General features: G+C 62.1%; 1 protein-coding gene across 1 annotated transcript; it reads right to left on the bottom strand.

Annotated features, from left to right (window-relative positions):
* Positions 1 to 168: 168 nt before the first annotated feature.
* Positions 169 to 22,938, bottom strand: CRB2 (crumbs cell polarity complex component 2). Its single transcript, XM_026513931.4, has 13 exons — positions 22,842 to 22,938; positions 15,236 to 15,559; positions 12,627 to 12,822; positions 12,357 to 12,496; positions 11,763 to 11,948; positions 11,441 to 11,554; positions 7,869 to 8,744; positions 7,269 to 7,777; positions 6,552 to 6,717; positions 4,942 to 5,728; positions 3,994 to 4,107; positions 3,282 to 3,399; positions 169 to 1,625 (listed from the first exon to the last, which is right to left on the bottom strand). Exons 1-13 carry the CDS (start codon positions 22,936 to 22,938, stop codon positions 1,401 to 1,403), a joined length of 3,852 nt encoding a protein of 1,283 aa, XP_026369716.2. The 3' UTR covers positions 169 to 1,400.
* Between the last annotated feature and the right edge of the window lie 699 nt (positions 22,939 to 23,637).

Here is a 23,637-nt window from a genome sequence, read left to right as displayed (position 1 = left end):
AAGTCAACCACCAAGCTCAAAGTGGAAAGGGGTCTCCTGGTCTTGGCACAGGAGGCACTGGCCTAGGAAATGGGAAGGACGGAAGGGCATGTCTCCAGATCCGGGACAAAGGGACTTCATGAAACTAGGAGGAGGCCAGGCACTCGGGGGGGTGGGGGGGTGGGGAGGTGCCCCTCTAGGATTGGTGTGTTGGCATTGCCAGGGAAGGGACTGGAAGCAAAGCAAATTCCTCCTCGGCATCTGTGTGTGTCTGCAGGACCAGCCCCGACACAAAGGGGCAGTGCCAACATTTGCTGAGTTCAGCAAACAACTCTGAGGGCTTCCTGTGAGTCCTGAATCCTACCTCCCACCCCAACACATCACACAGCCATTTAGAGAGGTGACCCGTCTGTGGGTGAAGGAGTGGCTTCCCCAGGCAGCTGTGACAGGAGTGCAGGTGCTGGGGAAGGAGGTGGTCAGCAGCGGGCTGGGGGCACTGGGAGCGGGGCAGAAGATTTGCTCCTTCATCCTCTGGCCTTCTTGCCACCCCCGGGAAACCCCTTCCCCCACTTTCTCTCAGCCCCAGGCTGACAACCCTTCCTGAAACCTACAAGGGCGACCCAGAGAGCCCAGCAGCAGTTAAGGCCCAGAGCTCTCTCCCCGTGGTCGTTGCCGATGTCCCCACAAGAGCCCTGGGAGGTGGGGAGAGGCTGCTTCCCCTGGCAAGGTGCTCTGCTCCCGCAGCTCTGCCCTGGGCGCGGCGTGTTCCCAAGCGTCCTGTCTCTGGCACAGGGCAGACACCTCTGCCTGCAGGGGCATTTGTTCTGGGAGCCGGGGGCCGCGGGCTCATGGCGCCCCCCCACCCCACAGTTTCCCGCAGCCTCCAGAGCTGGAGAAGATGCCAGAGCTCGGGGGCCTCGGTCCTGGGGCTGGCCCCAGCCCGGCCACCTGGAGGACAGGTACTGCCCCATGCCCCCCAGCCCAGCCACCCCTCCGGAGGATCGCCTGCACCCACGACCCTGTCACGTGCACACACAGCAGAGGCACGGACATGCCCCCGAGCCCCACGCAGAACACCACACACTGGTCTCTGCAGGTCAGCAGCCCCCCAGGGACGCGCTCACACATGCTCCTGAACATGCTGTGTGTGCCCACGTGCGCTTCTCCCCGGCTCAGCTGCGTGCTTGCCGAGGCAAGAGCCGGCAGGCCCGGGGGCCAAGTCCACGGCCTTGCCAGGCCCCGGTCTGCTTCCCTGAGTGCTCCCCTCTCCTGTCCGCAGCGGGGCAGAGGCGGGGGTGGCCAGTAGGTATCCTGGGCCCCGCGGCTGCGGGAAGAGGCCAGCCACTGGTCGCGGCCTCCTGGGGTCCTCAGGTAGAAATCACGTGGGACCTCGTCGGTGCTGGAGCCGGCAGCCGGCAGGCCTAGATGAGTCTCTCCTCCGGCGGCACCTTGAGGACACTGTCCATCTCCAGCCGGGCTCCGGCCACCTCCTGCTGGCTGGGGCTGTAGGTGCCCTCTGATTGGCGGCGCTTCCTGGCTGCCAGGATCCCTGAGAGAAGGCCCAGGAGGAGGACGAGGAGGCAGGCGCAGGCCGCGGGCACGGCCACTTCCAGCAGCGGGAAGGGCAGGGGCAGCGGCAGGCCCTTCTGCAAGAGATGCGGTAATGAGGGCTGGGGGCGCGGGCTCCGTGCCTGTGCGGCAGGGGGGGTACCTAAACTTCACAATGGTCTAATGAAGGGGGTGGGGATACTCCCTCACTCCTGGGAGGACAGGAATCTTTGCTTTATTTTGTTTACCAGTGAATTCCAAGTGCCCAGAGCAGGGCCTGCCTGGTAGCACTGGGTAAGCAGTAAAGGAGAAAACAGAGGCTTTGCCCAGATTCCCCAGACACGTGACCAGCAAGCCAGGACTGGCAGTCAACTCCGTCTGCCCCCAGGGTCCATGCCATGCCCACACCACCATCCTTCAGCCTTGAATTCCAGCTGCAGGCCCTTCCTTTCCTGGCCAAAGTGGGCCCTGCCACCCAGCCTCCCCACTCGGCTTCCCCTCCCTGCAGTAAACTCATCCAGTCTGCGGCGCTGGGGACTCGAATCCGCCCCATCCCAAAGGGTGGTCTGGTTTTTTAGTGTCTGTGGAGACCATGCTTATCCCAAGTGGGAGACCTCTCAGGCAGGAGTAGGAGAGGCTCCCTGGCCAGGTGGCCCGTGCAGGGCAGGAGCGGAGGCAGGCCCGCCTAGCTGACAGTGAGCTCAGCATCCGCCAGGGTCTGCCCGGCCAGGGAGACTGAGACCAGGCTTCAGGGAGCCCAGGAAACCTCTCCAGCTCCCGTCACAGAACCAGGATGCCCCCATCGAAGATTCTATAGGCCTGGAACTGCGAAGCCCCCACATCACAGAATTCCTAGATTCCAGAGCCCAAGGGTCTCAGATTCACCCGCCCGCCCTCTGTTCTGTGAAGCCTCTCAGGCCACTGGGACCTGGGTCCCAAGTGCCGGTACCCAGCCCTGAATGAGGAAAGGTACCCAGGGCTGGAGAGAGACATTCATACCAGCCCGGAATGGGCCATCCCCAGCCTCCACCCCTGGGTACTTCTGGGAGAGCTGTAAAGCCATTTCCTCCCTTGGCCCTGCGAGGAGGGCAGGTAGGGGAGCCAGAGGCTGTAAAGTTCAACTTGAAAGGAAACATTCCCCAGAAGCAGAGGGGATTTGCGGGTTTATGACGGGGGCTGCCAGCAGCCTGCGGAGATCAAGGCTCCTCTCCAGGCTTCCCTGTCTACATCTCTCCCAGCAGCACCCACTGTGGGCTCGCTGCTCACTGGGCCTGTGGCACTGGTTCCGCCCCTTGGTGGGAAGGGAGCTTGGGGGAGGTTCCCGCTCAAGCTACCTGCTGGCCCCCACCTACTGGGCCCCTCCTCAGCTGAGCCTCCCTGGCTGCTCTGGCTCAGATCCTGGGCTCTCCAAATCTTCCTACTCTAGAATCCTGGCACACAGACCACTGGAGATTACAGGCTCTTGTATCCACGAACCGAAATCCCAGAATTCCAAGATCCCGTGGGTCCTGAATCCTGGTCCCAGAGAGGAATTGCCAGAGCCCAACTGTTTCGCTGCCAGTCCCCAGAGGGATGGTGGGGCCTCCAAGGCTCTCCCTGAGTCTCCTTCCCTACTACTCCCCGCCCCACCACAGGCCTGGTTCAGGAACAGCGCCACGACCGGGTAGGTGCCCGCCCCCCCCCCCCCCCCCCGCCAAATCATCTCACTAAAGTCCAAAACAGGGCTCTCGCCAAGCCCCTGTGGCATCACTCACCACCACTTCACAGAACTGGCCCGAGAACCTCGCACTGCAGATACATTCGTACAGCCCTCCAGCCGCCCGGCAGGTGCCCCCGTTCAAGCAGGGGTTGGCCTCACAGGGGAGCTGACACCTGGGAAGCAGAGAAGGCGAGGCTCTGAAAGCTGCTCCCTCCTGTGCGGCCTCTCGTTCCCTGATCTGCTTCAGCTTCTCGAGCCCCCTCCCCCAATACGCAGGTGTCCATCCACTGTTGCCATGCAGTCCCCGCCTGGCAGGGCCCTGCCGAGTGACAGAGGCCGACTGTGACCTCCACAACCACCCCCCTTGGCCCCAGCATTCACGACAGAGCATGACCCGCCTGGTCAGAAGCGCCAGGGAGCCTGTGGGAGGGCAGCTCCCGAGGGATGCGGGCGCCTTCTCTCTGCAGTGGGCCCAGAACCTGCGCGGTCACGGTCTCCCCCGGGCAGTCCTGACGCAGTGGGCTGAGGAGGAGGCCCTGAGAACCACCACCAGGCCGCTACATCCCCAGGGGACGGCATAACACAGGATGGCCTCGGGAACCCCAGGAGGAAAGAACTCAAGTGACAGAGGCGGGCCGTCTGGCCCGGTGGTCACTGTGAGGGTTGAGAAGGTGAGCAAGGATCCACGCCCCATTCTGCCGGCCCTGACTGGAAGGGATCCCAGGCCCCACCCTGCCCGGCCCCCGGCCCCCAGCACCCAGGCCCACCTCTGGCCAGCAAAGCCCTCCTGGCAGCTGCAGTTGGCCCCCGGGAGCCCCCCCTCACAGGGGCCGCTGAGGCAGGTGAGGTTCAGCCCACATTCCTCCGGCAGGACGGGCCACCTGGGGAGAAGCACAGAGGCTGCACTGGGGGCAGCTCGCTGGGGCCCCGGCCCAGCCCCCAGCCCCTGAGGTCACCACAGGCCACCACAGGCCCCCTGAGCCTCTGCGTCCTGAGCTGTGGCATTCAGGGCCCAACTGCTATAGACCCTGATATCGATCGTGGAAGTGGCACCTGAGGGGGAAGGGATGGGGCACCGGGCTGTCTTCCTGCGGCTCCAGCCCCACCCCCAACAAGGTGTGCAACCTCCAGACCCTGGATGGGAACGTCCCTCCCCCCGTTCGTTCGGAGTCCTTGGAGAAGCTGATGAATGTCAGGGCTCTCCTTGGAACAAAAGCACGTTGCTAAACGTAAACCTTGGGCCTGACATTCCCTCTGGCGGAGGGGGAAGTCACGCCTCTGCCTGACAACCTCCATAAGCTTGGCTCCAAAGGGAGGGGGGGGGTCAAACCCAGACAGAAGAGGGGAAGCATCGAAGCCTCCAGCCGCCTCACTCTGCTCCTGCCATCCTCTCAGGGCTAATGGGGATGAAGGTCCGTCGATGGTGGGTGGCCAAGCAGAGAGGCTCCAAGCTGTCTTCCCAAATCTAGCTCTGGGTTCCCCCATCCCCGACCCCCCACCCCCCGACAAGAACGTCATTTGTCTCAAATTCAAACTTATCTGGGTTTTATCTGGCAATGCTAGGGACTGCCGTTCCCATCGCACAGACCAGGGCACGGGTGCTCAGAGAAGGGAAGGGGCTGGTCCACAGAACCAGAGCCTCGGCTGCGGCGCCCGCGGGCTTCGGTGCCCCGCCCCCGCCCCCACCCCGCCCAGGGAACCCCCGCCGTCCGCACCTGCAGCGCGGGCCCACGAAGCCAGGCGGGCAGCGGCACTCGAAGCGGCCGTCCGGGCGCGAGTGGCAGCGGCCGCGAACGCAGGGTGCCGAGCGACACGGGTCGGCGCGGGCCTCGCAGCGCGGGCCCTCCCAGCCCGGGCCGCAGGCGCAGGCGAAGGCGTCGAAGAGGTCGCGGCAGCCGCCGCCGTGCAGGCAGGGAGAGGGGACGCACACGCGCGCGCCGTGGCAGCCAAGGCGTGGGGCCGGTGCCCCGGGCCAGGCCGAGAAGTGCTCCCGGGAGCCGTTGGCTGCGCCGGGTCGCGGGCGCGCCAGGGGCAGCGGGAGGCCGCCGACGGCCACGCGACCCAGGCAGCCCGTGAAGTTCTCGGCCAGCAGCACGCGGGCGGCGCCGGGGCCGCGGAGGAAGCCCAGGTCGCCGGCCAGGCCGCGCAGCGCCACGGGCACCGACGCCCCGTCCAGCCACAGCAGCCACCGCGACGCGCCGGCCACTGGGCGCTCCATGGCCAGGCGCACGCGGTGCCAGGCGCCGTCGGCCACACGCGGACCGGACGCCGGCAGCACCGCCCCGGGCAGGCCAGGGCCGCTGCGCACGCCGGCCGCCAGCGAGCCGTTGCGCACGGCCAGCCAGATGGCTTCCTGGCTGCCCGCGGAGGCGCGCAGCAGCCCGGCCTCGAAGTCGCGCGTGCGGAAGGCCAGCGACAGGCCACTGAGCGACAGCCCCGACGATGCGTTCTGCCCGCTGAAGGCAGCCACGGGGCCCTCGCGGAACGTGGCTTCGGCCACACCTGCAAGGAGAGGGAGCGTCGGGGAAGGGCCCACGTGCAGCCATCTCCGGCCCAAGCCCGAGGGTGACACACCTGCCGCCCCCACGGCCCCCCGCCCATCTCGAGGGGGGCACACCCACCCACCATCCAATCCTGGGAACCATCGCCCCCACCACCGTGGCTTCCACCCCTCCGAATTCCCTACCTCGGAGAACCAGCTTCAGGCCGTGCTGGGGAGACTGACCCTACCCAGCGGTGCCTCCCCTCCCCTCCAGGTCACAGACCAGGCAATGATGCCTCTGCCCCCTTCCGTCTTCAGCAGAGTTGCTCAGTCTCATCACTGAGGCTCACTATTCACTGCAGTCATCTTTTTTAAATGCAGATTTTTAAAATGCCAATCATGCATTTTAATAAAAATGCAGCCATCTTTCTAAAATGCTGACCATGTCCCTCTCCTGCCTAAAAGCATCCTGTGGCTTCCCACTGCCCTTGGGAGAAAGTTCTGAGCTGCCGGGCCTAGCTTTCAAGGCTCCCCCCGCAACATCTCCACCCCAACACCTGTAACTGTGTTTTAGTTGTTCTTATAAACCCCAGGGCCTTTGCACATGTTGTTGCCCCTCTCTAAAATGTCCTCCCCTATGCCCAGAGTCTTACTTGCCCTTGGAAACCTGGTGAATGCTGTCTTCCTCCAGAAAACCTGTCCCTATGGATGCAGTGGCCTAACCACACTGGGGGCTGTTGGCATCCTGGTCCACTGCCTATGAGCCCTCAGGGTAAGGGTGGGCTCTGACCCAGCCTGGGTGTCCAGAACCCAGCACGGGGGCTGCCCAGAGCACATACTCACAGACAAAGCCATCAGGGACCTCCTCACAGGTGGCAGGCGGGAGGCAGGGCTGGCCAGGACACCACAGCTGCTGGGCACATGTTGGCCCCGTGAAGTTAACAGGGCAGGTGCAGTGGAAGTCATTCCAGGTGATGAGACAAATTCCACCATTGAGACAGGGGTCGGGCTGCAGAAAAATCAGGGCAGGGATTGGCTCAGGCCGGGCGAGCATCATCCCACCAAAACCATCACTGCAGTGGCTCTTCCTTGAGCGGCTATTGTAAAACCCAGAGAGGAAGTCACTATTGTCCCCATTTTGCAGATAAAGAAACTGAGACTCAGAAAGGAGAAGCCACCTGCCTGGCTCATCCAGGCAGTACATAGAGGAGCTAGAGTTCACACTCAGGCCATTCCAATGCCAAGGCCGGTGCTTTGTCCATGGACCCAAGGACGTCCCTGTCCCCAGGCAGCTCCTACAGAAAGGCTCAGGCAGCCCTCTGCCTGGGTCAGGGTGTCTGTCTCCCACCAAGACTGGGGAGGGAGGTATGGGGCCCACCAGAGGGCAAGAGCAGCTCGGCCAGAGAGACTACTGTGAACCCTGCACTGCTGCTCTCTAGCAGTGGGAACTTGGGCAGTGCTGCACCTCCCGCCATTGTCCTCGCCAGAAGGACGTGCTAACCCCCAGAGATGCAGGACAGACCTGAGAAAGGGACCCAGCCCTCTTCCCGGGGAACTTACACTGCATGTGTCCTCGGAGACGCAGCCCAGGGTGAGGTTCCAGGACTGCCTGCTGCCCAGCTCGCCGGGCTGGCTTGAGTTCCCCAGCAGCAGCGGAAAGAACGGGAGGTGGAGGTCATTGAGTCTCAGGTCCTGGAGGCAGCCTCGGAAGGGCCCACCCCAGGGCTGGGCGTCAGCAGGGAGGAGCCTCCCACCCACGTGCACCTGCTGCCCCAAGCCCTGCAGCTGGTCGGGCCCGAAGCTGAGCGTCACCAGGTGGCGGAGCCCATCGTCCCAGCGCCCAGGAAGCACCAGCGTAGGATGGCCCAGCACCTCAGCCTGGACCTGGCCGTTGCTCAGGAAGACCGTTAGCCCAGCTGCTGAGTCGTTGGCAAGCTGGAGCAGCAGGCCAGAAGGTTCCCGAGTACGGAGGAGAAAGGACACGGTGAGGTTGGGGCCTGGCAGCTGGTGGAGCAAGAAGGAGGCAGAGCTCAGAGTGCCCCCCAAGCCAAAGGTGGCCGCAGGAACCTCTGCAGGGAGAGAGGGTGTGGGGGGTGAGGCCTGTGGGCCAGGGGCAGGCACACTCTCTGCCCCGGGGGGCCCACCTGCCTTGCTCCTCACCATCAGCACAGGTAGGACCGCTATAGGGCCGGATGCATCTGCAGTGGAAGTGAGTCCACATGTCCACGCAGGCCCCTCCGTGGGCACAGGGTGGAGGCTGACACTGCTCTCGGCGCTCGCAGCCCAAGAGGACATTCTCGCCGAGGTCTTCGGGCAACACGAGGTGCCCGTCCACGTGCACATCCTGCAGGCAGCCTTCAAAGGCTCTGCCACCCAGCTGAACGGAGCAGAATCCGGCAGGCGTCGGTGCTTCGGAAGCCACAGGAGCTGGGGCCACAGGACCGGAGGCCACACAGAGCCCATTAGGACAGTCCTCGTGCCAGAGCCGCAGCTCCAGGACTGCCAGGTGCAGCGAAACCTCCACTTCGTGCCAGCGGCCATCATTTAAAGCCAGGTCCGACAGCTTCAGGGTAAGCACAGTGGTGTTGCCATGGCCCCAGAGGGTAGCCTGAAGTGTGCCCCCCGCCAGTGCCAGCTCCAAGCTGTCCTGGGTGTCAGTGCGAGCGGCCAAGGCACCAGCAGGCAGTGTGGTGCGAAACCTCAGTGCCAGACCCTGGGCGCCGCCAGCCGGCACGGATGTCTGCACAGGGCTCCCGGCCACCACAGAGAAGGTGGTATTCTGGCCACAGAAAGGTCCACGGCTACCGGGTGGGCAGCGGCAGGCGTAACTGTGGACGCCGGCCTTGAAGATGGGGATGCAGGTGGCAGCCCGTGGGCAGGCGTGGCCCTGGCAGCCGGTGAGCCTCACGGAACAGTCATGTCCACCCCAGGCCTCCGGGCACCGGCAAACGTAGCCCGCCACGGTGTCGTCACACGTCCCACCGTGGAGGCAGGGCTCTGACAGGCATTCATCCACATCTTCCTGACATGCCAGGCCTTCGGGAGAGACCAGGCCAAGGCTCAGCACTCAAGGCAAGAACCAAGCACTCAAAGCAGAGCTTACATGCCTTTTGGGACGGGGATCTCTGCACCTAGCAACCGAACCAATTCCTAATCCCCAAAGGCTTGCTCATGGTCCCCTAAAGTCTCTGGAGGCTGGAATCCAAGATACCCCTTCCTTTCCCACGTCTGGCAGGTCTCCGGGCCCTGTGAGTTCTATCCCCTAAACACTCGCCAGTCTCCCCATTTCTCCCAGACCACCTCCCTGCCTCACCAGCTCGCAGGGCCACGGTCTAGTGCCCTCTACTTTGCCTGCCTTCAACCCCCTCTACCGTCCATCTCCCCAAGGAGCCAAAGGCCTATTTCTAAAGCATTGCCTGGCCAGAGTTCCCTGCTGCTTAAGGTCCCATCACTCACCCGGACACTCAACCCCCCTCAGGGGCTGGGCCCTACCCGGCCCTCAAGTCTCAACCCTGCTCCCTCCAAACCTTGAACTGCCCGTTCCTCCATGCATTTCCTGGAAAACATTTCCCTGGGGGCTTTGCTCATACTGTTTCCTCCGCTTGGAATGCCTTCTCCTCACTTACCCTGCTGGTCAAACTCCTACTCATCCTGCAAAGCCCAAATTCAAAGGGCCAGGCCCCCAGGAGGCTTTTTGTCTGATTCCCAGCCCCAAGCTTTTGCGTCACTCCCAACTCCCTGCCCACTCCCAGACACAGCTCCCCAGAACCCTGTACTGAGAGTATCTGTTTACTCAGCTGAGACCTCCTTTGGAGGCCTGAATGTGTCCTTGGTGCCCAGCTAAGGGCCTGGCATGGCTTTTGTGGACAGAGTGCCAGAATGGAGGTGGGAGTGGGGTGGATGTGTGCATCTAGGCTCCATCCCCCCAGCCCTCTGCCCCAGGACCCCATGCTGACTATGGAGGGGCCACCTCACCCTCCCCTCCAGGAGCGCCCACACCAGGTGCTCTGGCCCCAGCTTGCATCAAGAGGCCACAGCCCAACCCCAGCTCAGCCAGAGCCTCCAGAAAACAACCAAGGCCAGCCCTTCCCACCATCCCCCAGCTGGAGGAGCCCAGGCCCAGAGAAGCCACCAGGATTTGAATCCTGGCCCCAGTCAGCCCCCAAACCCCACAGCCTCCTTTTGGGAACCGCCAGCCACACCTCATCCTGCCTAAGGCCCCAGCCCTGCATACCTGCCAGGAGCCACAGGCCGCCCAGGAAAGTCCACAGAGCCCGCGGCCCCATCGCGTTTCCCCATGGATGGCCAAGAGTGGCGGGCGGGTCGTGGGCCGGGGGAGCAGAGCTCCCTGCCTGACCAGCAGCCTCCTTCAGAGCTGACTCGGGTATGCCAGGCACCGGCCTCCCCCAGGCCAGCACGACCCAAAGGGAGGATGGGGGTGGACAGCGGTAAGGAGCCCAACCCTACGGTCGGGGCTCCCCCTCCCAGGCCCTGACCTCAGATCTGACCTCCCTGTCACCCGTCAGCTGAGCTCAGCTTGGGGAGGAGCTGGGCTCTGGCTGACACTGGTGAACCGCAGGAATGACACCCCCTCTCTCAAGCCTCCGTTACTTCATCTGTAAGAACCCTACCTCGAGGGGGTGTGATGAGGAGGGAACGAAATGCACAGAAATGCTCTTCAGGGGCAGTGCACGCCGTGGGGGGCCCGCCTGGTGCCTGCAAGGCCACTGCTCCCAGGCAGGACTCAGGGAGTCTCAGCCCACAGGGGCAGACGATGTGCTTCCAGGGCGGCCACCCAGGGGTGGGGGACACTGAGCCCAGGATCTTTGGGCAGCTGAGGTAGGAAGGAGGGCGGTGATCACCGCCTCCTTCCCCTGGGCGGGGGAGCCAGTGCCCAGGAAACCTGCCAGGGAGAGGAGGCCGTGTGCCCAAGCAGGAATGCAGGCGGGCGCGGGGGAAGTGTCGCAGGCATTCCAGAGGGGGCAGGGAGGAGTTCTCTGGGTTCACCAGCGTCCACGGAAGGGTATCTGCATGTCTACGCATCTGCTGTACCCAAGGCAGGGAGAGGCTTTCTGCACCCCAACTCCTGCCCAGTAGGCCCCAGCTTCCCAGAGGTCAGGCTCACCCTTCTATCTGTGATGCCCCCTTGACCTCTTCTGTCCTCTCCCTTAGGCCCCTCGGCCTCTGCCCGGCCCCTGGATGTCAGGTGCTTAGGGTTCTCTTTGCCCATCACTCCCCACGTTCTCCTGGACAGTCTTGGCCACCTGTGGCCCCCACTGCCAGGACTATACTCCTGAACCCCGGTGTCTGGTTTTTCCTGGGCCCCAGGCCCTGGGCCACCAGCCCCCACCCTGGCGCCTCCCTCTGGGTGCTCCGCAGACACTCAGACTCAGTATGGACAAGCAAGGACACCCGGTGTCACCCAGAGCAAAAGCAGCTGGCATCTCTGACACTCCCACTCATACCTGGACTAACCCCCAGGGCCTCCAGAGTGTCCCCCCTAAATAGTTCTCAACCCACTTAGTTCCCTCCATTTTCGTCTCCAAAGCCTGGGTCCCCACTCAGCCCCTCTTAGCTGTCACCCGGACCAGCACACACATGTCCTTTCTCCTCTCCTTGTCCCCGTCAATACAGCCTCCATGCATCAGCCAGAGGAAGCGTCTCACCCCAGGCCGTGACTCCACCCTGGCCCTGCTCCCCCCCCCCGCCCCGTGTCCATCCGCCCCCGGCACCTGTGTAGCCATCCGGACAGTGGCACTGGAAGCCGTTGGGCAGGTCCTGGCAGCGGCCTCCATTGAGGCACGGCCGTGAGGCACACTCGTCCACATCCACGCCACATTCGTCCCCTGCAAGAAGGCCAGCGCCCTCAGAACCAGACTGGAGCTGGAAGGACCCGTTTTAGAGCTATGGAGACCGAGGCCCAGGGAGAAGGGCTGACTCAGGCGGGCGGCACATACGGGGCAGGGCCAGGCCTCGAGCGGAACCCTGGCATCCCTCCCCCCGCATCCACACACGGGCGGACCTGCTCCCCCGGAAGGGTGGAAGGGGACTCACCCTCAAAGCCCGGAGCGCAGCGGCACAGGAAGCCGGCAGCGTGGCGGAAGCTGAAGGCGCCGGGGAAGGTGGCCTGGACGCCTCCGTAGAGCGCCGGGTCTGAGCGCTGCAGGCACTGCCCCCCGTGCTGGCAGGGGCCCGACTCGCACTCGTCCTCATCCACCTCGCACCGCGGGCCGCTGTAGCCTGGGGGCACACGCGCGTGGGCCGGTCACACGGGGTCACCGGGCAGCACCCCTCCACGGCTCACGACCGCTCAGAATATGCTCGCCACCATGGGGAGGGAAGGACGCGGTGAGCACGGTGGGAATGACCATGGCAGCCTTCATCAGTGCCCTGTTACTGTTCTCTCTAGTACTGTACTGGGCACTTTGCACGATGCCAGGGCTTCACGGCCATCACACCTTTACCCGCCTCGCAACGATGCCAGGAGCAGGGGCTACATTAGCCCTATTTGGCAGATGCCCGCAAAAGTGAAGTTCACAGAAGCGGCCGTCACATGCCCACACGCCGAGGGCAGGTGAGCGCAGGCGCACACCTCCCGGCCGCCCCAGGGCGGCGCACGCGCACGCGCACGCGCACGCGCACACACACCTGGCCAGCAGAGGCAGCGGAAGCTCCCGAGGCCCTCGACGCAGGACGCGTTGTTCGCGCAGGGCGCCGACGCGCACTCCAGCACCTCCTGCTCGCAGCGTGCGCCCTCGTAGCCCGTGTCCGCGCAGTCGCACTGGAACCTGAAGCGGGGCGCGGGCCCGCTGAGCACGCCCCAGCCTCCGGCCCACCGGACTCCACCTGGCCCTCCTCCCGCGTGCAGCCCCCCCCCCGCCGCCCTCGGGGCGCCGGCCGCCCGCTCACCCCGCTCACCCGTTGACCAGGTCGCGGCACAGGCCCCCGTGTGCGCACGGCTGGCTGTGGCACTCGTCCAGGTCCAGCTGGCAGCTGGCGCCCCCATAGCCCGGCGCGCACACGCAGCGGTAGGAGCCCACGCCGTCCAGGCACGAGCCCCCGTGCAGACAGGGCGCCGAGGCACACTCGTCTACCTCCGCCTCGCATGTCACCCCTGGACAGGACCGGAGACACAGAGACAGATGGACACCCAGAGGGAAGTCGCAAGAGGCCCAGGCAGGCCGACCTGAAACCAGCTTCAGACAGTTACAAGGAGCGGAAACCTGAGGATCCAGGGAGAATCCGCTGGTCCATTCGCCCAGAGCAGGTATTTCTTGAAACGGCAGTGGCAATGGGGTCGAAACAAGACAGCCGTCCCTGCCTCCCTGAGCTCCCAGCAGTGTAGCCGGGGAAACGGGGATTAGGTCAATATTACTTAGATGTGGGCGGATTTTTAATTGTGGTAAGCTCAGCAATGAGAGCTCCTGGATCCCCTAAAAGCAAGACCCAGGGTTCTGGCCTGGGGAATTAGAGTCAGGGAAGGCTTCTTGGAAGAAGAGCCTTTTGAAAGATGAGTAAGCATTCACTGGATTGGGACGGCGCTTTGCCAGCATTTGGATTCCAGGCTCGGGGACTGGTCCAGAGCAGCTGGGGGCAGGAGCATGATGCCCTCAGAAAGGGGAGCATGGAGGGTCAGGAGCAAAGGAGAGAGCAGAGGAGGTGAGGCAGGGCTAGGGGCTGTGGTGGCCTCGGGGGTCCCAATCTGGGCTCATTCTAAAAGCTGCTGAGTTACATGATTCTGTCTACACCGTGGAAGGCTCACTCTGCCGGCTTTCAAGGGAGTGTAGAGAGGGACTCCATGGGAGAGGGACAGGCCTCAGCGAGAAATGCTGGGGTGACCAGCTCATCCTGGTTTCCCCCACACCTTCTTGCTTCTAAAACCTCAAGTCTGGGGAAGCCCCTCAGCCCTGGGCACAACTGAGACAGTTGGGCGGCCGTCAGGGGAGGAGATGTGCGGAGACGAAGGGAGACAGAGAATCTCAGCGTTTGGGGATGTACGGCTGAGTTCACCTCAGGGCTCACATGTCACGATGGACTCCAGAGGCCCTGCCCCTGCCCCTATGTGGGGTTGGTCCTGGGGGGCCAGGGACCCAGCCGGCTCCAGCTGGAACCTTCCCCCTTCCCAGCTCAGTGAGCACAAAACACAGCCCCTCCCTCCTATGACCCCTCACTCCTCCCACCCCAGTCCCACTCCCACCCTTTGTGCCAGGGGGAGCCAGGCCCTGGCTGCTGGAATCCCAACCTCCCCCGCCTGGCTCTGAATGGAAGGAGGAGGAGAGAAATGAGTCATGGCAGACTCTGCCCCCGCTCACATCCGCAACTCACCCAGAAAGTGTTACCCAAAGCACCCAGGGACATCTGGTGCACACACCTGCTGGCACTCACTCACCTCCGTCCCCATGGGTGCACACAGGGAGCCCAGACACCCACAGATAACAGACACACACTTCGCATGACCTCCCTCACACATACACAACTAACACTCCAGACACCGAGACTCTCACATGGTGAGAAGGATACGTGGGACCCGTTTCCGAGTCCGTTTCAAAGTGCCAAGAGCCATCTCTGCACTATAACCTCCCTCCCTGGGACCCAGCCCCCCCTCAGTGTGCACCCCTTGCTTTGAGGTGACCTCAAACTGCCTTCTGCCTTCAGAGCAGAGTTGTCTGAATTCAGGGTTGAAATAGAACCAGGAGTGTCTATACTGCAGGCTCCCCACTGCCCTGGACATAGCCTGTCCCAGACCTGTGCCCAGCTGCCCCCTCCTTCCTGGCTTCTAGACGGTCACTCCGGAATGCTCCTGATCACAGCGTGGAAGGGACTGGGGCAGGGCCATACCCTGGAGGCGAGGACCCACGTGTATGCATGCCAGTCCGTGTTCTGAGCCCTTGAGAGCCTCGTATATACATTACCCGCCCGCTTGAGACAGCGGGGATCCCCGGGGCTCACTCACATTACATTACACTCACTCACATTAGTTTGAACAAGACCACCAGTGTCTCCCTGAACAAGCTTCAGGGGCTACCCAGAGGGGAAGAGGGTCCACATTACAACCTGAACCATACCAGGAGTCTCCATACTCTAGAACCATCAGATGAGCCAGATGGTGTCTACACTACAGTCTGACACAGGTCTGAAGTGAGTAGATGCTAGAAAGACTCTCTAGACTTGTCCTCATTAAAGCCAAACCAGCCATACCTGCCCTCTGGTCCCACCAGAGATGCCTGGGGGTGTCTCCACCCCCAGCATCAAACTGAACTCCAGAAGGGACTGAAATAACCTTTGTCCAGTGTCTGTGAAGTGTCAGGCACCAGGCGCACTCACACGTTCCTACTGCCATCCAGAGCTGCCAGGTTAGCTCGAGAAGCATCCGTTCCGTAGCAAGACCCAGAGCAGAAAGCCCTGGAGCGCCCACGATGCCTGGGGGTGTCTCTGCACTAAAGTCGAAGCTGAACGTGTGATTTTCCATCCCGAGCCACTGACGGGATGGACATTGCGGACCTCCTCCCAGGATGTGAGCCCATTACCTTCGTAGCCAAGGGGACAGCGGCACTCGTAGCGATCAGCCAGGTTGTGGCAGGTGGCCCCGTGGTGGCAGGGCCGGGACGCACACTCGTCGATGTCCAGCTCACAGCGCGGGCCCTGGAACCCGGGCACGCAGTAGCAGCGGAAGCCGTCGGGGTCTGGACCCTGGGGCACGCACAGAGCGCCGTGGTGGCACGGCTGGGTGGCACAGCCACGGGGCTCCATGGGCGCACAGGAGTAGCTACCATTCTCCGTATCCTGGCACTCGGTCCCTGGAGCGCACGGGGCTGAGGCACAGACACTTGGGGGCTCGGAAGCCACCATTCCTGTAAAGAGAGAAAATGGGCTGGGTGGGGTGGACCAGGGCGTTCCCCTCCCCACGCTCGGGCCCAGCCCGGACCCCAGAGCCAGAAAGCTTGGGACCGTCTGTATTCAGGAGGCTAGAGGGAGGGCCAGGGGTTCTAGAAGCCATATCCCCACAGCCCATGCACAACTACGGGCAGAGCTGAGACTGGCTCAGGAGGGTCTCCATGAAGAGAAATGGGACCCGGATGTTTGCCCCCACCTCAGCCCCAGCAGGATTAGAGGGCAGACACTCTCTGACCCTGGGAGCTTTGTGCTCTGCTGTCTCACCCTCCCTGCAGCACCCCTTTGGGGCAGGCACCGTCGTGCCCATTTTACAAGAGAGCAAATTGAGACTCAGTGAGAAGGTGAAGACTCTTTTTTTTTTAAAGATTTATTTATTTATTTGACAGTGAGAGAGAGAGCGCATAAGCAGGGGGAGTGGGAGAGGGAGAAGCAGGCTTCCCACTGAACAGAGACTCCATGCGGGGCTCAATCCCAGGACCCTGAGATCATGACCTGAGCGGAAGGCAGACGCTTAACTCACTGAGCCACCCAGGGGCCCCGAAAGTGAAGACTCTTGCCTGAGGTCTCTCAGCAAGTTAGCACTGGGACAACCTTCAAGCCTATCACGTGTTTCAGCCCCCCCCCACCCGCCCAGAGTGGGGTCTCCTCTGGGTCTCCCCTTCTGCAACTCTGTCTCCTCCCCGGGGGGGTGCTCCTCCCACCGTCCCCCCCCACCTCTTCTGGCAGCTACATCCCCAGGGGGAAACGGGAGATGGAGGACTTCAAAGGCAGGGACTGTGAGCTGGGCCCCCCTCCTTGTCCCTCCTTCCAGCTCACTGCTCGGGCCTAGAAACCTCTCCTGGGATCCCTGGCCCTCACTGGATCCCCCACCTCAGCAAATGGCTGACCAGCTGGCCTGGCCAAGGTCACAGGGTACAGGGCAGGGGTTGAGACCTGCTGACTGACAGCTGGCTCAGGCCACTGCTGCCTCCACCACGCTAGAGGGTCACCTGCTAGTCTGGAAGCCAAGCCACTGGCAGGACCAGCCCCCTACCCTCCTGAGAGCCTGTGGCTCTGGTTAAGAACTAGGCTTTGAGGTAGGACTGCCCTGGGCCCAGATCCCAGCTCAGTTACGAGCTCTGAGACCTTGAGCAGGTCCTTTCTGCTCCCGAGCCTGACTCACACCGGAAGGGGGATGAAAACAGGGCATGCCTCACAGCACGTGGTGGGAGGATTCAAAGCCTCAGGTACTGCCGTGGGCCACGTGCAGGACCTCAGTAAGGGGTGGGGGAGGGGAACCACCCACAGGCACCCCCAAGCCGGGGCTCTGCGAGCCACCCCTCCCCTGCCCAGGTTGTCATCCAGACACTAACCAGGCCTGGAACCGCTTCAGGCCCTGCACCTCCCTTCCCCCACCTTGGTGAAGACCCCCCAGATAAGGCTCAGCGTCATCCACATTCCACCAGGCAGGGCCGTCCACTGGCCGACCCCCACCCTCCCCAGCCGGGGCCCAGCAGGTCAGGGGACAGGGATATGGAGACACAGACCCCAGCACCCGGGAGAGAAGCTGGCTGTCACCGCCGAGTGTCCAGAGCACCTGGTACAGCTCAGCACACGCTCACTCCCTCCCCGACCGGGACCCCAGCACCCACCCGGGGCGAGACACATTGCAAGGGGACAGAGGGTCTGCAACACTGTCAGGCCAAGATGACCCTGTAGGGCTCTAGTGTCCACACCGCTCTCTGACCACAGTTCCCTCCCCAGCCCCCTCTCCCAAGCCTGGCCACGTAGGCGAGGGCCGGGGTGTCTGGGCCTCTCTCGGAGGGGCTTCTGGGCAGCTCATCTTTCTTTCCCACCCCAGCCACTGTGGCTCATCCATTTAGAGCCATGTCCTTTAGGGCTAGATGGCCAGATGAGGGTGGGAAGATAGTCTGATGGGGGTGGAGTGGATAGAGCTCCCTTAGGAAAGGACAGAGGTTTGGGCATCAGGCAAGCCTGACTTCTGGGGTTCAAATAGTGCCACCTCATGGGGTGCTGTGAGGAGCCACTGAGGGGACAGGAGTGAAGGCCTGGTACCCAGTGAACCTTCATGAAGGGCTGTGGCCATTTTGATCAGGGTTCCTCAACCCAGCACAGCTCAGGACCAGGAGACAGTGACCATAGCCCCCCGCTCTGGGGGGGCCCGGCTGCTGGGTCCTGCAGCAGCAGCCCTTCATTCAATGCCAACGGGGCGCTGCTCCTCACCTGTGTGGCCTGAGACCCCCACCCAAATCTGGAGCTTTGCCCCCAGTTCAGAGCCTTCCATTTCTTCCCACCCAGATGGGACCAGGCTGGGGAGACAGGGCGTGGGGGAAATGCGCCAGGCACTACATGGCCATGGGAGCGGGTGGCCCGTGACCCTATATGACGGCGCCCCACGGAGTCCAGGCACAGGGGAGGAAGGAGCTCCTCCAGCCAGAGCCAGGAGGAGAGGGAGGGAGCTGCCTATCCCACAAGGCATGCTTAGCCCCAAAAGCCTGGATGGGAGACACAACCCTCTTTCTTGTGTACTGCCAGTTATCTTCATGTTTACCTTAGGAGACAGATAGTGCTATTATTCCTGCTCTAAGCTGAAGGAAGTGAGGCTCAGAGAGGAAGGGACTTCACTGTCCCACAGCCTGTGAGGGGCTGGAACCCAAACCCAGGTCTCACTACTCCAGAGCCTTCATCCCTGGGGATCCTGAACCCCCGGCCTGTATTAAGAATACAAATTTCTGGGACACCTGGGGGGCACAGCCGGTTGAGGGTCCAAATCTTGGTTTCAGCTCAGGTCATGATCTTAGGGTCGTGAGATCGAGCCCCACGTTGTCAGGCTCTGTGCTCAGGGGGAGTCTGCTTAAGATTCCTCCTCCTCCCTAAAATAAATAAATAAATCTTAAAAAAAAAAGAGAGAGAGGGGCGCCTGGGTGGCTCAGTCGTTAAGCGTGATCCTGGCATTCTGGGATCAAGCCCCACATCAGGCTCCTCTTCTGGGAGCCTGCTTCTTCCTCTCCCACTCCCCCTGCTTGTGTTCCCTCTCTCACTGGCTGTCTCTCTCTCTGTCAAATAAATAAAATAAAATCTTTAAAAAAAAAAAAAAAAAGAGTGAGGAAGAAAGAAAGGAAGATAGATAGATACAGATTTCTGGCCCCCCAACTCCAGACCTAGAGATTCAGAGCTGTTGGGCCTGGGCACTGCAGTGTGGTCCCTGGGGAATCCTTTGCACACTGAGACACGAGAAGCGCTGGCCTCCGCTCTCTGTGTCGCAGGAGTGAGACCAGAAGGCCAGGCTAGCCCTGGGCTGAGAGGCAGAAAGGTGAGGGCAGCGGGGCAGAGGGGGGCCGGCCCTGGGCCAGGCTGGGGGCGTGGCCTGTTGCCAGGGCGACGAGGGGCCTGTGCTTATCTTTACAAATCCCTCCTGACCTCTCAGGCAGCCTGGGAAGACCTGGCAGGGGAGGGATTAATTGACACACGCCCCTCCCCTTCGACCTGCTGCCCTGTGCCCCGGAAGGCCCAGATCCCACCGCCAGGAAGGGAATTCTCTCCCCAGAGGGGACGATTGTACTGTGATAACGGCAACCGTTTACTGAGTGCCTACTATGGGCCCCAGGCCGTGCTACACGTCTTGCATCTACGATTGCGTGATTACATTTGATTCAAACCAGGAAAGGTGGGTGCTGTTAAGAAAACTTCGATTTTCTAACTCAGTGAGGCTACAAACTTGCCCCAAGTCAACCCTCAAAAAATGAAGAAGCAGATTATCTCCAGACTTCTGAAAGGCTCACATCTCCCAAAGCATGTGAAATTCCCACTTTGCAAACTCTAGTCCCCACCATGCATTGTCACCGTAGTGTATTCCCGCCCAGCCTTCCCCAGGCACTGGGGAAAGTCTCTAGAGGTTGGCACAAGCGTGGGGGTTCCAGGACGGGCCTGGGGGGTGGTCAGTCTTCCCTCTTTAACCACACCGGGGCTGTTGGCAGTCGCACTGGGCTTCGGGCCTCACTCAGTGCCTAGTAACTCCTATGTTATGTGCACTTAGAACAGGCGTCATGATAACTGCTAACAACGGATGGGCAGTGTCCACTGAGGGTGAACAAGAAGCTTCTTGTCTTGACATGGCGAGAAAGAGGATATTTCCAAGAAGTGGCCCGAGATCTCGTAAGATGTGGAAGCTTCTGACATGGGCAAATGCCATTCAGCTCACTGGGCCCCAAGGACAGGAGAGAATACCCCCTGCCTCAGAGCCACCAGGAAGGGGCTAAGTTACTCTAACAAGACGGGAAAGTTTGGGATACTCTTTCACAAAAATGTTTATGCCCCCCCAAAGCTAAAAGGGGGGCGACAATATTTATAATTTTGGTAACAGTAGCAGTGACAACGGCTGTCACGACTCACCGCCCACCTGTGCCTGGCACTGGCATATCCCAGTGTTTGCAGGCTTCAGTCTCAGAGCCCAAGACCGTGGAGACGCTTCCCCGTGTGAGGGCAAGGCAGACCTGGCAAGACTCTGCCACCCAAACAGGCCACTTTTATTCGTGGTCTCCTGTCTAAAATGTCCTTGGAAACTGCAGCTTCCAGGCCAAGCCCGAGTTGGAGAAGCCCCGTGTTTTTCCATCAAGTTCTCGGGCCGGCCCGCAGTTAGCTGCTTGGTGCCCTAAAGGGGCACAGGCACAGAGAAGGGACGTGGCTTTACTGGGCTGGTACTGAACACACCAGCTCTGCGGCTCTGGGCAAGTTCCTGACCCTCTCTGGGCCTCGTTTCCTCCTCTGTAAACTGGGGGTGTTAAAGCCGACCTCACAGGGCTGTGGGGAGATTCACAGTCCGTCACGTGGGGCGCCTGGCAGGCTCAGTGGTAGAGCCTGTGACTTTTGATCTCGGAGTTGCAAGTTCAAGCACTGTGTCGGGTGTAGAGATTACTTAAAAATGATAAATAAATTTTAAAAATCTTTAAAAAAAATTTTTTTTAAAGATTTTATTTATTTATTAGCCAGCGAGAGAGGGAACACAAGCAGGGGGAGTGGGAGAGGAAGAAGCAGGCTCCCAGTGGAGGAGCCCGATGTGGGGCTCGATCCCATAACGCCAGGATCACACCCTGAGCCAAAGGCAGATGCCCAATGACTGAGCCACCCAAGCGCCCCTAAAAATCTTTAATTAAAACAACAACAACAGCAAAAACTAAAGTCCATCACATTAGTTCGTTAGCATAGAATCTTCCGGGGGGTGGCTGGTGGTGCTATCTCTTCATTGGCCAACAAACGTTTACTTGGAGCAGACGCCGTCTAGCTAACCAGTCCTGATGCTGGTTCACATGTGTGTGGCTCCGCGCTCCGTCCCTGCCTCCCTGCCTCCCTGCTTCCATCCCACAGCCTCCCCCCCCCCCAAGCGCTGGTGGGAGGAGGGGCCAGACATGGGGACTGGACTGCTGCCCTTTGTCGGCCAGGCTCCCGGGGTGTGCAGGCGGTGGGGTGGGCTGTGAGAGCCCGGCAAGCCCCATTGTACTCCAAGATGCTTGGTCCTCTCCACAGCAACCAGCCAGGCTTTTGTGGCAGAGTGGGCCCAGGATGGAGGGGCTCAGCTCAGGGCCTGGCAGGCCTGAGCAGCAGAGCCAGGGGCCCAAGGCTTCCAGAAACCCCATCCCCTCGGGGAGGGAAATTACTTTTCAAGGGACACCGTCCCCAGCCCCTCTCCTCCTGGCAGCCAGGCCACGGGTGCTGGTATCCAGAAGTGCTCGTGCCCACGGTGCTCTCACCCCAGCTTTTGAGGATCCCCAGGGAGGGGGCTCCCTGCACAGAAATCATAGTGAGAAAGGCTGCCCCTGGGCACCCAGTGGGGTTGGACGGGGGTGAGCATGTCCCTCAGCGGCCACGTTTTCTGTGGCCTCCATCTCCTTTGTGTTCACTCTGCCTCACAGTTCACGGTTCACGTACATGCACGCTGGTGTGCAGGCACCCGTTACGTACCTGCTGGGGCGCGTGTGTATGCGTGTGAGGGCACGTGTCTGTGGACAACTCATGTGGTGGTGGGCTGTGCCCTTGCGCGTGCCACACTGGAGTGCAGGTGTGTGTGTCTGCAGGTGTGAGGAGGGCAGGGGGCAAACAGCAGGTCCACACCCCAGAATTTCACGCCCCTCGTGTGCAGAGAGCAAAGAGCAGGCCCTCGGTTCCTCTCCTGAGCTCCAGATCTGCGTCAGGAGCCCAGCTCCTGAGCCCCCATCCCTGCCTGAGCCTCAGGTCCTCCACTACAAAATGGGGTCCTCTTCCTCCCTGGGGGCCCTACAGAGAGGAGATGAAGGCAAGCAGCATTGTGAGCCATGAATGGGGAGGAGGGCCCCAGGTAGGGGCCTGAGAGTCTTGACCTACCCCCCTGGGAGTCTGAGGGGTGGGGCTCCCCCTGGCCGGCTGTGAAGTCCAGGACCCCCTCCCTGGCTGGCTCCCTCCTCCAGCAGCGGAGGCGGGGTCAGGGGACTTCCCAGGCCTGGCCCCGTAGCTATAGTGACCAAGACAAAGCGTCCCCCAGACCCCCCAGGAAGAAGTCCAGGCTGCGGGCGCACACGTGAATCCTCTGGGACAAAAGCAAAGCCGTTTGGCGAATGGGGTCTGGCTTCAGGAAGCCCTTTCAGCTGGGTCTGGGAGTGCCGGGGAGGGGGCAGCGGCGGACACACGTGCTCCCGAGTGCCTGGCCACCCCCAGGGGCCCCAGAGCACCCCCAGCCCCCAGGGCAGGCAGGTAACACACCCGTGAAGGAGATGCAGGTAGACCCCAGCTCCCCGGCCTCCTTCTCCCTCCCCACCACCATCCCCTGAGCTGGGGTCTGCTGCCCCCACCCCGGGTCCCCCTTCGCAGCGCTAAGACACAGTTCAACCCACTTGACAACTTATATCCCACAACTTGTGCTAGGACGCAGCCCACCACTCCCAGAAAGCCTCAGACGACGACCCGCGGCTCAGCCGGGTCAGCTCACAACTTTCACACACCCACAGTCAGCACCCCACAGCCCCACGCACACTCACAACAGACCCAGGCCCCTCTGCCACACAGCAACGCCCCAAGGCCCGACACGCTCCCCTCCACACAAGGTGGCCTGCAGAGCGCACCCCTCTGCACCCACATCTTGGCCTGTGCCCAGCCCCACAGCCGGGCCTGGCACCCACACAGACAGCCCCGGGGCCAGGGTATCTGCTTCGGGAGACAGACCCTGCCCCAGTCCCCCACCCCCACCCCAAGGCTCGTGTCCCAACTCACCACCCAGCAGGGAGAGGACAGGAGCCAAGAGCAGAAGCCGCAGCAGGAGGGAGGCCAGGGGCCTGGAGGCCGGGGTCCCAGGCCCGGCCAGCGCCATGACAGCGCGCTCAGCTCCGGGCTGTGGGAACAGGCGGCCTGGCTGGCTCCGCACCCCCCTCTCCCTCCAACCAGCACTAATGCCGTGGACAGAGGCCCGGCCCCTCCCTCCCTCCCCTCCCGCCTCCTCCCCCGCCCCAGGCCCGCCCAGGCTGCTCCACCGGGAACAGATTCTAGAGAAGGGGTCTGACCGACCCCATCTCCCCAAGCCCCAGGGCTCCAGACAGGCCTCGGGGGCCCCTGCGGGTCTGACCTGATCATCGTGCACCCCCCGCTCCGACCTCTCAGGTCCTGCTGCCTCAGCCTCCTGGCTGAGGAGGATTTCTATTCTTTTTCCCCTGATGATGCCAGCTACTCCCAAGTCCTGGGTTATCCCACCCTGCTGGACACGCCCCCATCTCTTCTCAGCCTGGACCCCCCTCCCCAGCCCAGGCCTGAGCAGCCAGCAGCCTCGAGACCTCCTCTCTGCTCAGAAGCCCCAGCCCTTCCCACCCAGCTTGTTCCCTCACGGTGCTCCCCACCTGAACAAGGTACCCCCACCCTGCAGCCAAAGCCCCCTTCCCCTCCCCACACTCAGCCCACCAGCTCCTGGTGGCTCTCCCTTCTCACGGTCTCTTAATTCCATCCCTCCCCTGGACCTATGCTAACAAACGGCCTCTCCCACCGTGACCCTCAGGGTAAGGCCCCTGGCTCCCTCCAC

Source organism: Ursus arctos, unplaced genomic scaffold (assembly GCF_023065955.2).
Source record: "Ursus arctos isolate Adak ecotype North America unplaced genomic scaffold, UrsArc2.0 scaffold_18, whole genome shotgun sequence".
NCBI lineage: Eukaryota > Metazoa > Chordata > Mammalia > Carnivora > Ursidae > Ursus > Ursus arctos.
The sequence above is the reverse complement of the archived record's forward strand: the minus strand, read 5'-3'. Positions and strand labels throughout refer to the sequence as shown.

What these genes read in the sequence shown, in the direction of transcription:
- CRB2 (XM_026513931.4), bottom strand. Translation starts at nt 22,938, where the DNA reads ATGGCGCTGGCCGGGCCTGGGACCCCGGCCTCCAGGCCCCTGGCCTCC. An exon ending in TGTCCTCTCCCTGCTGGGTG is followed by an intron (nt 15,560 to 22,841) that starts GTGAGTTGGGAC and finishes CTCTCTTTACAG; the next exon opens with GAATGGTGGCTTCCGAGCCC. An exon ending in CTGCGCTCCGGGCTTTGAGG is followed by an intron (nt 11,555 to 11,762) that starts GTGAGTCCCCTT and finishes GCCTTCTTGCAG; the next exon opens with GGGACGAATGTGGCGTGGAT.